General features: G+C 50.0%; 1 protein-coding gene across 1 annotated transcript in view; it reads left to right on the forward strand.

Annotated features, from left to right (window-relative positions):
* The window catches only part of LOC123749850 (salivary glue protein Sgs-3-like), a 138,527-nt gene extending 125,390 nt beyond the window's left edge, over window positions 1-13,137 (forward strand). Inside the window, exon 3 of the mRNA XM_069312275.1 lies at window positions 12,716-13,137. Coding sequence (XP_069168376.1) covers window positions 12,716-13,137 — 422 coding nt within the window. The remainder of the gene's footprint in view (window positions 1-12,715) is intronic.
* The last annotated feature ends 263 nt before the right edge of the window (window positions 13,138-13,400 follow it).

Below are 13,400 nucleotides of genomic sequence, written 5' to 3' on the forward strand. Positions count from 1 at the left end.
AAAGTAGGTACTTGGGTGTTAGTCAGCTGTCACGGGCTGCTTCCTGGGGTTGGAGGCCTGGTCGAGGACCGGGCCGCGGGGACACTAAAAGCCTTGAAATCATCTCAAGATAACGTCATCTCAAGATATACCCAGTCACACGCTCTGAACGACTACACAACGACATGGTAAAGGGATTACAACCTGGAATTGTACTGAACCCACGAGGGTTTCCTGAGGCTTTCACTGAAGTCACGACCGTGTGCGTTGGAACACGCACCGCATAGGTTCGAACCTTCATCAGGGCTCCTTCGGATTTTCGTAAGTTCGTAAGAACGTAAAAAAGTAAGTTCTTACGTTCTTGTAAAGCCACTAGCACGCATAGTGTTTCGGGCGGGTCCCTGATCTTAATTTCCCCCGTAATACGACCCGCCAAATTGTTCAACAACCAGGTACCCATTCACTGCTGGGTGAACAGAGGCGTACAGGTAAAGCTTGGCACCCAGTTAATCCTCCCCGGCCAGGATACGAACCCAGGCCAAATCGCCTGGAACAATAACAGAGCACCAGAACTCCAACATGAACAATAACAGAGCACCAGGACACCCACATGAACAATAACAGAGCACCAGGACACCCACATGAACAATAACAGAGCACCAGGACACCCACATGAACAATAACAGAGCACCAGGACACCCACATGAACAATAACAGAGCACCAGGACACCCACATGAACAATAACAGAGCACCAGGACACCCACATGAACAATAACAGAGCACCAGGACACCCACATGAACAATAACAGAGCACCAGGACACCCACATGAACAATAACAGAGCACCAGAACACCCACATGAACAATAACAGAGCACCAGAACACCCACATGAACAATAACAGAGCACCAGGACCCCCACATGAACAATAACAGAGCACCAGAACACCCACATGAACAATAACAGAGCACCAGAACACCCACATGAACAATAACAGAGCACCAGGACACCCACATGAACAATAACAGAGCACCAGAACACCCACATGAACAATAACAGAGCACCAGAACACCCACATGAACAATAACAGAGCACCAGGACCCCCACATGAACAATAACAGAGCACCAGAACACCCACATGAACAATAACAGAGCACCAGGACACCCACATGAACAATAACAGAGCACCAGAACACCCACATGAACAATAACAGAGCACCAGGACACCCACATGAACAATAACAGAGCACCAGGACACCCACATGAACAATAACAGAGCACCAGAACACCCACATGAACTATAACAGAGCACCAGAACACCCACATGAACAATAACAGAGCACCAGGACACCCACATGAACAATAACAGAGCACCAGAACACCCACATGAACAATAACAGAGCACCAGGACACCCACATGAACAATAACAGAGCACCAGAACACCCACATGAACAATAACAGAGCACCAGGACACCCACATGAACAATAACAGAGCACCAGGACACCCACACCATTACGACAACGTAGCACTGGGAAGGGGTCAAGATAAGGATTTGGGATGGGCCGGGGTGGGGGAGGAATGGAAACCACAAGGCGACCATTCCTCTTCCACTGTTAATGGAAAGGATAGGTTTACCAACTGGGGGCCCTCTTCAGTAAACCCAAGATTGGTCCCCCTTCGCCTGGGGGCCACCCGTCGTCTGTGGACCAAAGAAGGGGTCCCCACCTGGGGGCCTCCCACTGCTGTAGAGGCCGTGGGGGGTGGCGTTCATCCTGTGGTCGGGTCTGTACCACCGGGAGGAAGTAATTACGACCTTCCGGTCTCCGTGTTCCCGCCCCCCGGACACCGCTATTCTCCTGTGGCCGCCAGGGTTACATATTTAATTTTAATGTTTTTGCATACTCTCCTAGATGTATATATCTAGATACGTACGTGTGTGTGTGTGTGTGTGTGTCCATAAAATAAGTGGTTGACGAAAGCTCCTAAAACAAACCACTAAACGCAACAAGCGTGGCTTGACAGACAAATCCTCTAACATTACCGCAAAGTAACATTACCATAAATACCATTACTTTGCAATTGTGGGGACCGATGGACTCCAAAAAGAGAATGTAAGGCATTCAGAGAAGACCTGACATTATATGTTTACAACCCCTCTCTCACCTGGAGAGAAAATACATTAGAATTCACTCTCACCACGCCTCAAACCATAACCCAAAACTAGTCTGGTTCTACCCTCGTCCTCACAAATACAACACACACCTTCCCAATCAACTCAAACAACATAATATAACAATACAATTTACAATCATATTTCCACAAACTATTCCTTGACTGAAAGGAAAAAAAATAAAAGAGTGCGTTTAGAACCCATGTTTTTGTAATTACATTTTGTGACGTAAAATCCGATTCTCTGAGCGCCGGCCATAAACACACACGCCCCTTTTTCATCCCTCAAAAATGCGTACATCGGAAACTGAAAAAGGGGTCAAATGCAATTGAAAAAATATAGATATATTTGAGGCCGATTAATCCACACGAAACCGATATTGGCCAGAGGAGGAACGTGGCTGATAACATAGGTGTAAGTTTACAAACACGCGCCCGCACACACACACACACACACACACACACACACACACACACACACACACACACACACACACACACACACACACACACACACACACACACACACACACACACACACCACACACACACACACACACACACACACACACACACACACACACACACACACACACACACACACACACACACACACACACACACACACACACACAAGCTAAAAGCTTCTGCTACACTGGCAAAAGTTAGAACATCATTCAGAAACCTAAGTAAGGAGGCATTTAGGGCGCTTTACACTGCCTACGTGAGGCCACAACAGGCTACGTGAGGTAAACAACCGATGCTCGAAAGGCGGGATCCAAGAGTCAATGCTCGATCCTGCAGACACAACTAGGTGAGTACAACTAGGTGAGTACACACACACACGTTAGAAGGAACTTTTTCAGTGTCAGAGTAGTTAACGGATGGAATGCATTAGGCAGTGATGTGGTGGAGGCTGACTCCATACACAGTTTCAAATATAGATATGATAGAGCCCAGTAGGCTCTGCACACCTGTTGATTGACAGTTGAGAAGCGGGACCAAAGAGCCGAAGCTCAACCCCCGCAAGTACAACTACGTGAGCACACTCACACACTCTTATAAAATACTCAGGGGGGAATTGATAGAGCGGAAATAGAAGAAATGTTCACACTGAATACTAACAACATGGATGTAAGAGATGTTAGGAAGAATTCATTTAGAGTAGTGACAAAATAGAATGAATTAAAGGAGCAGGTTTTGGAAGCAAACTCTGTTCATAAATTCAAAAGTGGATATGATAGGGCAATAGGACAGGAGCCATTGCTTTAGACAACGGATGGTTACAAAGGCGGGGTCCAAGAGCTTATGCTTGATCCTTCAAATTAGAAAATATTCCTCTTTGTATACACAGACTTCCCGTTTTCTTTGTCCATGCATGCGGTCAGCTTCCAGGTTTGGAGACCAGGGGGGACGATCCTCATCAGAGTATTTTTTATATATCAATTAAAAACTTTCGCGCCAAATTAGACTATAAATGAAAGTTTATGCTAAAAGTTTTTATACTTTGTTTTCTGTGATGTGCGCTTGTTAAACTAGTTTTAGTGGTTGGAAAAACAAGGTTTATGACGGTAATTGTGCCTTGTCAGCTTCCCTGCCCTCCCCCCCCCCCCCCCAGCACACACACGCACACACAGGGATGGAAAGGAGTCGACTGCTAGCAGCCGTGGAGTGAGGACGTTTACCGACCCTCCGTGGCTGTTGGAGTTGTTTGCTGTTTTGGTCGCCAGGTGGTGTGGGCGTCTCTACCCTACCAGTTTTGTTGCCTGCCTGCCTGCGTTGACGTGGCAGTCCTGACATGAGAACAGCCACTACTCCATCAACCGGGATAATTTTTTAGCAAGAGGAGGAGGAGAAGAATGGCTAAAAATGACCAGACTCTACCACCAACTCGGTCAAATGCTAGAGAGGACGCAAACACAGTGGCCTCCTTACCAGAGCCTCAGATATTAACACCAATTAAAGCATCCAGCACTTCCACTAACACGATAACATCATTTATATTTGCCAACATCCAGGGTATAAAAACACGCAAATCCAACAAAGTTCATTTTATAGATGGTCTCCTTCATGAGGCAAATGCAGTGTTTGCAGCCCTAACGGAAATTCACACAAAGGACTACCTTGATGGTGAAATATGGATCTCAGAATACAATCTCTTCAGATGTGATAGGAAACACCGGCTTCAGGGTGGGGTCAGCCTCTACATCAAAGACACACTCATCTGTACTGAGCTGGTAAACACCTCAAATGATATGGTGGAAGTGCTGATAGTCAAAATAGATATCCTAAATGTAGCTGTTGTCCTTGTATATAAGTCACCAGAGGCAAACCCTCAACAGTTCAAAGACCAACTAATGAAAATAGAACACTGCTTGGAAAACCTCACAAATCCAGCTCCGAACATCATCCTGCTTGGGGACTTCAGTCTACGGCACCTGAAATGGAAGCACCTGGTTAATACAGTAATATCAGAAAGAATACCGGGAAGTAGCCTAAATGAGCAGGCACATGCAAATGACCTGCTACGGATGTGCGATAGGTTTGCCTTAAACCAGCAAATAGTAGAACCTACTAGGAAGGAGAACACGCTGGACCTCATTTTCACTAATAATGATGAGTTGATCGGGAACATAATGATTACAAATACCTGTTACTCAGATCACAACTTAATTGAAGTTCTGACAACCATGGGGAATGGACCTTCAAAACCAGTCCAGATTCCCGGTTGAGGAGATTTCAGCAAATTCAACTTCAATAATAAACGGATAAACTGGGAGCAAATAAACCAGGACTTCACAGAAAAAAACTGGGTAGAAGAGCTAGGAAATGCAAATCTGAACCAGTGCCTGGAAAAAATAAGCTCAGTAGCACTAGAAATATGTTCAAACCGCATACCTCTAAGAAAAAAGAGAAAGAAATGCAGATTGGAACGGGAACGTCGTTCCATATATAGGCGAAGAAAACGAATCGCGGAACAACTTGAGAGTCGCACCCTATCTCAAGAACGGCGAAGAAGGTTAGGTAGAGAAATAGAAACAATTGAACTCAAGCTACAAGAATAATACAAAACCCAGGAGAGGCAAAGAGAGCAAAAGGCCATCAGTGAAATAGAGAGAAATCCGAAATATTTTTTCTCCTATGCAAAATCAAGATCAAAAACCACATCTAGTATCGGGCCCCTGCGAAAGGGAGATGGAACTTTCACAGATGACAACAAAGAAATGAGCGAGTTACTGAGGAAGCAGTACGACTCCGTTTTCAGTGAGCCATTAAATGCACTAAAGATTGATAACCTAAATGAATTTTTCATGGATATGATACCAACATCAAATCATATATCAGACGTCGCCCTATCCCCATTAGATTTTGAAGAAGCCATAAACAGTATGCCTATGCACTCTGCACCAGGCCCGGATTCTTGGAACTCCATATTCATCAAGAACTGTAAAAAACCACTATCGCAGGCCCTTCACATCCTGTGGAGACAAAGCCTAGATACTGGCGTTATCCCTGACATACTAAAACAGCAGAGATAGCACCACTCCATAAAGGAGGAAATAAGGCAAAGGCAAAAAATTACAGACCGATAGCACTAACATCGCACATCATAAAAATTTTTGAGAGAGTGCTAAGAAGTAAGATCACAAAATACATGGAATCACAGCATCTCCATAACCCCGGACAACATGGTTTCAGAACAGGGCGCTCTTGCCTGTCGCAGTTGCTGGACCACTATGATATGGCATTAGATGCTATGGAAGAAAAACAAAACGCTGATGTAATTTACACACATTTCGCAAAAGCTTTTGATAAATGTGACCATGGTGTTATTGCACATAAAATGCGTTCAAAAGGAATTACCGGGAAAATAGGCAGATGGATCTACAATTTCCTGACTGACAGAACCCAATGTGTAATAGTCAACAAAATAAAATCCAGCCCATCAACCGTGAAGAGCTCAGTCCCCCAGGGTACTGTGCTTGTTCCAGTACTTTTTCTCATCCTCATATCGGACATAGACCAGAACACAACCTATAGCACTGTATCATCCTTTGCAGATGACACTAGGATTTTCATGAGAGTTGGCAACATAGAGGACACGGCAAACCTCCAATCAGATGTAGATCAGGTCTTTCTATGGGCTACAGAAAATAATATGGTGTTCAACGAGGATAAGTTTCAGCTCATGCGCTACGGAAAAATTGAAAATATAAAAACAGAAACCACGTACAAAACTCAGGCAAATCATAACATAGAACGAAAAGGCAATGTAAAGGACCTGGGTGTACTCATGTCGGAAGACCTTACCTTTAAAGAACACAATAAAGTAGCCGTCACAACTGCAAGAAAAATGACAGGTTGGATAACAAGAACTTTTCACACTAGAGATGCTATACCGATGATGATACTTTTCAAAACGCTTGTGCTCTCTAGAGTGGAGTACTGCTGCACAATGACAGCCCCTTTCAAAGCTGGAGAAATTGCTGACCTAGAGAGCGTGCAGAGATCCTTTACTGCTAGAATCCACTCAGTAAAACATCTAAATTACTGGGATCGACTAAAGAGCCTAAATCTGTACTCCCTTGAGCTCAGGCGGGAGAGATACATAATAATTTACACGTGGAAAATAATTGAGGGGCTGGTCCCAAACCTGCACACAGAAATAACACCACATGAGACCAGAAGACATGGCAGGATGTGCAGAATACCCCCGTTGAAAAGCAGAGGTGCAACAGGTACTCTGAGAGAGAACTCTATCAACATCAGAGGCCCGAGACTGTTCAACACGCTTCCACTACACATAAGGGGCATAACTGGCAAACCCCTCACAGTGTTCAAGAGAGAACTGGATAAGCACCTCCAAAGGATACCTGATCAACCAGGCTGTGACTCATACGTCAGGCTGCGAGCAGCCGCGTCTAACAGCCTGGTTGATCAATCCAGCAACCAGGAGGCCTGGTCGACGACCAGGCCGCGGGGACACTAAGCCCCGGAAGCACCTCAAGGTAGGGGGCCATCTTCCTCCTATTCAGCGTGTGAACTCCGTGGGCCTGGAGTTCACTTGTAAGGCTGGTTATCCGACCATCGAGATGGTGATGTGTGACATGCTTCGTGTCCCGGTGGAAGCTGTTTACGGTGTGGAGCTAGTTACGGCCCACCGGGTTGTTATTAAGTTCGTGAGGGAGGAGGAGTACCGGGACTTCCTCCGTCGGTACGGGGGGCGTACGTTGCCGTTGCCAGACGATGCCGGCTCTGTGGTGATTTCGGACCGCAGTGGTGCCCTGACCTATGTCAGTATCCATGGTGCGCCCCTGGAGTTCCCTGATGACCTCCTCCGGCGTTACTTCGGGGGGTTTGGTACTGTTGTCAGCGTGCGGGTGAACACGCTCTCCTCGGGGCGGTATGCTGGGAGGCGTACAAACATTCGCACGTTGGGGATGCGCCTGCGGTCGGATATACCTTCTTCTGTCCGGCTTATGGGGTACTACGTCCGGGTGTATTATGCCCGGCAGCCTCGTACCTGTTTCCGGTGTGGCCTGTTGGGGCATCAGGCTGCCGGGTGCTCTGAGGCCCCTGCTGCTCCTGTCAACTTGTTCCGCGACGAGGATTTCCCGCCGCTCCCTCTGGCGGCAGTCTCCGGTGATGTTGATGAGGTGGTGCGCGTCCCGTCTGCTGCTGCAGCTTCCCCGGCGGCGCCTGCCGTTCCTCCGGTTGTTGCCGTCCCTCCTCCGGTTCTTGAGGTACCGTCGGTTGGTCTGCCTGATCCTGTCGCTGTTCCAGCTGCTCCCGTGGGCCTTCCTGGAGCTCCCTGTGTGACGTCGCTGTCTTCTCCCTCGTCTTCTGATGCTGCGCCTGGCCCTGTGTCCGTGACTCGGGTCCCGGATGTGCTGGGTGCTGGGGTGGCTGCGGAGCCTCCTGCTGTGTGTGGCCCGGTTCCCCCTGTGGTAGAGGCTGCTGCCGTCCTGGCGTCGGTTCCTTCGGCTCGTGGTACCTGTGTTTCTGGGTCACTTACCGGCTCTGACGATATCCGGCCGGTGCCCAAACGTTCCCGGCGTTCGTCTTCTTCCTGGGGCCGACGTTGGTGACTTCAGTGACTGTGGGGCTTCGGGTGTTGACAGTGTGGATACGGATGCGTCGATGTCTCCGCGGTTCGTGGTGGCGGAGGTCCATGTGCCTGCCGGTGCTGGTGCCTGTGTCTCGGACGTGCCCTCGGTTCTTTCTCCGCCGGGGGACTCTCCACAGTGGGGGGTGGTGGCTTCCGCTGCCAGGGATTGTGTGGACTCTGGAGCTGGGTGTGGCCTGGTGGTGACGTTACTGAAGGATGCGCGCCGTCTGGGTTCCCTGCTGTCGTCTGGTGGTGTGCCCGGGGCCGCGAGTATCCCTGTGGTGCGGGTGCGCGTTGGGGCCCTGGGGGACGTTTGCCGGCGTCTGTGATGCCGCCGGGTCACTGGTCGAAGATTGCCGAGTTACTGCTGTCTGACGGACCGGAGTGCTTTCGTGGGGGGCAAGTTCCCTTCCTGTGGGGGCGAGTGGCGACTTCTCGCCTCATGAGTACTACCATCTGGGTCCCCAGTTTGCAGGTGTTTGTTGCCCCGGTTCCGGATGTTATGGCGTCCCTGGTGGATGGACGAGACCCTTGGCAATGGGTGTTCTGGGAGGCGTTCAATGTAAGGTTCCCGCGGGCCAGGTTCCCGGGCAAGTATGTGCTCTGATTTCCTGTGTATTTGCTCTGACATGCTGTACTCACCTAGTTGTACTCACCTAGTTGTGTTTGCAGGGGTTGAGCTCTGGCTCTTTCGTCCCGCCTCTCAACCGTCAATCAACAGGTGTACAGATTCCTGAGCCTATCGGGCTCTGTCATATCTACACTTGAAACTGTGTATGGAGTGAGCCTCCACCACATCACCCCCTAATGCATTCCATTTGTCAACCACTCTGACACTAAAAAAGTTCTTTCTAATATCTCTGTGGCTCATTTGGGCACTCAGTTTCCACCTGTGTCCCCTTGTGCGTGTTCCCCTTGTGTTAAATAGACTGTCTTTATCTACCCTATCAATCCCCTTCAGAATCTTGAATGTGGTGATCATGTCCCCCCTAACTCTTCTGTCTTCCAGCGAAGTGAGGTTTAATTCCCGTAGTCTCTCCTCGTAGCTCATACCTCTCAGCTCGGGTAATCTTCTCGTGTGCCCTTCTGGCTGTTTGTTTGCCCTGTTCTATTATGTGCTTCTGCCTCTCCCTTTGTGCGTAGCTTTGCCTTGTGGCATATTAGTTTCTAGTGCTTGGCGCCACTCGTTTCGTGTTTTGGCTTGGCGTATCGCCTTTCCTGGCTTTGCGATTCACCCTTCACGGGTACGCCGGGGCGCATCCGATCCCACGGTCGTCGTCGCCCCTAACTCAACAACAACAACAACAACAGGGATGGAAACAGCTTTGGGAGTGTAGACCTCAGGGCCCAAGTTCGATTGCTAGTCGTGGCAGAAACAAATAGGCCTAGTTTCTGACACCTGAAGATAATAACAGGTTAAACGCCTCGTTAGTTGGGCCGACGTCACACTTAGGTACTTAGATTACTTGAATTGTGGCAGTTGAACGTGGTAGACATGTACACCTACCCTCCCCCCCATGTACACCTGCCCCCAGGTACACCTGGCCCCATGTACACCTGGCCCCCATGTACACCTGGCCCCCATGTACACCTGGCCCCATGTACACCTGGCCCCATGTACACCTGGCCCCATGTACACCTGGCCCCCATGTACACCTGGCCCCCATGTACACCTGGCCCCATGTACACCTGGCCCCATGTACACCTGGCCCCATGTACACCTACCCCCCATGTACACCTACCCCCATGTACACCTGGTCCCATGTACACCTGGCCCCATGTACACCTGGCCCCATGTACACCTGGCCCCATGTACACCAACCCCCAATGTACACCTACCCCTCATGTACACCTGCCATCCATGTACACCTGCCCCCCATGTACACCTACCCCCATGTACACCTGCCCCCAATGTACACCAACCCCTCATGTACACCTGACCCCATGTACACCTACCCCCCATGTACACCAACCCCCAATGTACACCTACCCCTCATGTACACCTGATCCCATGTACACCTGGCCCCATGTACACCTACCCCTCATGTACACCTACCCCTCATGTACACCTACCCCTCATGTACACCTGCCCCCATGTACACCTGGCCCCATGTACACCTGCCCCCATGTACACTTGGCCCCCATGTACACCTGATCCCATGTACACCTGGCCCCATGTACACCTACCCCTCATGTACACCTACCCCTCATGTACACCTACCCCTCATGTACACCTGCCCCCATGTACACCTGGCCCCATGTACACCTGCCCCATGTACACTTGGCCCCCATGTACACCTGGCCCCATGTACACCTGGCCCCCATGTACACCTGGCCCATGTACACCTACCCCCCATGTACACCTACCCCCCATGTACACCTGGCCCCATGTACACCTGGCCCCCATGTACAACTGGCCCCATGTACACCTGGCCCCATGTACACCTGGCCCCCTGAAGGATGTAACCTCCAATCAACGAACACAGGTGTGACGTCGACCAAGCTGACGAGGCGTTTGACCTGTAAACAGAAAGGCTTCATGAAAATATAATTAATAATAATAATAATAACAATAATATCAGATATTATATTAGAAGAAGAAGAAGAATGGAAATAATCGCACAAAACACTATTGTGTGGAAGTCAAAATAATGCTAAAAAAAAAAATGGTCGCTTGGTGCGGTAGCAGAGAGGCAGATAATCCAATAATAATGCAATTGACACTCGCCTCTGTGACCTGGAGTGTGTTCCAGCGGCCACACCAAATCTGATTGGGGCGATTCGCCTATTCCGAGAGTCAGCTGATTGATAGAACAGGCGGTGGAGAATCAACTTTGATCTTGCTTGATTAGCCCCCGGGTCGATAGGAGGGGATGTACGTATATGGTAGAGGTTGTGTGGGTGTGTGTCTGTGGGGGCACTTGTGTGTGTGTCTGTGGGGCACTTGTGTGTGTGTCTGTGGGGCACTTGTGTGTGTGTCTGTGGGGCACTTGTGTGCGTGTCTGTGGGGCACTTGTGTGCGTGTCTGTGGGGCACTTGTGTGCGTGTCTGTGGGGCGCTTGTGTGTGTGTCTGTGGGGCACTTGTGTGTGTGTCTGTGGGGCACTTGTGTGTGTGTCTGTGGGGCACTTGTGTGTGTGTCTGTGGGGCACTTGTGTGTGTGTCTGTGGGGCACTTGTGTGCGTGTCTGTGGGGCACTTGTGTGTGTGTCTGTGGGGCACTTGGGTGTGTGTCTGTGGGGCACTTGTGTGTGTGTCTGTGGGGCACTTTGTGTGTCTGTGGGGCACTTGTGTGCGTGTCTGTGGGGCACTTGTGTGTGTGTCTGTGGGGCACTTGTGTGTGTGTCTGTGGGGCACTTGTGTGTGTGTCTGTGGGGCACTTGTGTGTGTGTCTGTGGGGCACTTGTGTGTGTGTCTGTGGGGCACTTGTGTGTGTGTCTGTGGGGCACTTGTGTGTGTGTCTGTGGGGCACTTGTGTGTGTGTCTGTGGGGCACTTGTGTGTGTGTCTGTGGGGCACTTGTGTGCGTGTCTGTGGGGCACTTGTGTGTGTGTCTGTGGGGCACTTGTGTGTGTGTCTGTGGGGCACTTGTGTGTGTGTCTGTGGGGCACTTTGTGTGTCTGTGGGGCACTTGTGTGTGTGTTGTGGGGCACTTGTGTGCGTGTCTGTGGGGCACTTGTGTGCGTGTCTGTGGGGCACTTGTGTGTGTGTCTGTGGGGCACTTGTGTGCGTGTCTGTGGGGCACTTGTGTGTGTGTCTGTGGGGCACTTGTGTGTGCGTGTCTGTGGGGCACTTGTGTGTGTGTCTGTGGGGCACTTGTGTGTGTGTCTGTGGGGCACTTGTGTGTGTGTCTGTGGGGCACTTGTGTGTGTGTCTGTGGGGCGCTTGTGTGTGTGTCTGTGGGGCACTTGTGTGTGTGTCTGTGGGGCACTTGTGTGTGTGTCTGTGGGGCACGTGTGTGTGTCTGTGGGGCACTTGTGTGTGTGTCTGTGGGGCACTTGTGTGTGTGTCTGTGGGGCACTTGTGCGTGTGTCTGTGGGGCGCTTAATTGCGTGTGTCTGTGGGGCACTTGTGCGTGTGTCTGTGGGGCACTTGTGTGTGTGTCTGTGGGGCACTTGATTGCGTGTGTCTGTGGGGCTCTTGAGTGCGTGTGTCTGTGGGGCACTTGTGTGTGTGTCTGTGGGGCACTTGTGTGTGTGTCTGTGGGGCGCTTGATTGCGTGTGTCTGTGGGGCACTTGTGCGTGTGTCTGTGGGGCGCTTGATTGCGTGTGTCTGTGGGGCTCTTGAGTGCGTGTGTCTGTGGGCGCTTGAGTGCGTGTGTCTGTGGGGCGCTTGAGTGCGTGTGTCTGTGGGGCACTTGAGTGCGTGTGTCTGTAGGGCACTTGAGTGCGTGTGTCTGTGGGGCGCTTGAGTGCGTGTGCTCGTGTCTGTAAGCGTTATAGCAACATCTTATCCTTAGAGTACTTCCTTGAAGCCTCGAAGAAAGCTTCAGAGAGTACTCAGAAGCCAAGGAAAGCTTTAGAGAGTACTCAGAAGCCAAGCAAAGCTTCAGAGAGTACTCTGAAGCCAATTAAAGCTTCAGAGAGTACTCAGAAGCCAAGGAAAGCTTTAGAGAGTACTCAGAAGCCAAGCAAAGCTTCAGAGAGTACTCTGAAGCCAATTAAAGCTTCAGAGAGTACTCAGAAGCCAAGGAAAGCTTTAGAGAGTACTCAGAAGCCAAGCAAAGCTTCAGAAAGTACTCTGAAGCCAATTAAAGCTTCAGAGAGTACTCAGAAGCCAAGGAAAGCTTCAGAGAGTACTCAGATACCAAGCAAAGCTTCAGAGAGTACTCAGAAACCAAGCAAAGCTTCAGAGAGTACTCACTACCAAGGAACGAACTGAAGATTAATACCTGGAGAAAAGTTTGAGTATACCTTAAGTATACCTGGAGTGTCCCTTGAGTATACCTGGAGTGTCCCTTGAGTATACCTGGAGTGTCCCTTGAGTATACCTGGAGTGTCCCTTGAGTATACCTGGAGTGTCCCTTGAGTATACCTGGAGTGTCCCTTGAGTATACCTGGAGTGGGTTCTGACAGTTCCTTTACTCTCCAAGCCCAGGCTAGGGGCCAGGGTATGCTTGTGGGGAGCTTGATCACACACACTGT

This window comes from Procambarus clarkii, chromosome 71, assembly GCF_040958095.1.
Source record: "Procambarus clarkii isolate CNS0578487 chromosome 71, FALCON_Pclarkii_2.0, whole genome shotgun sequence".
In the NCBI taxonomy this organism is placed as follows: Eukaryota; Metazoa; Arthropoda; class Malacostraca; order Decapoda; family Cambaridae; genus Procambarus; species Procambarus clarkii.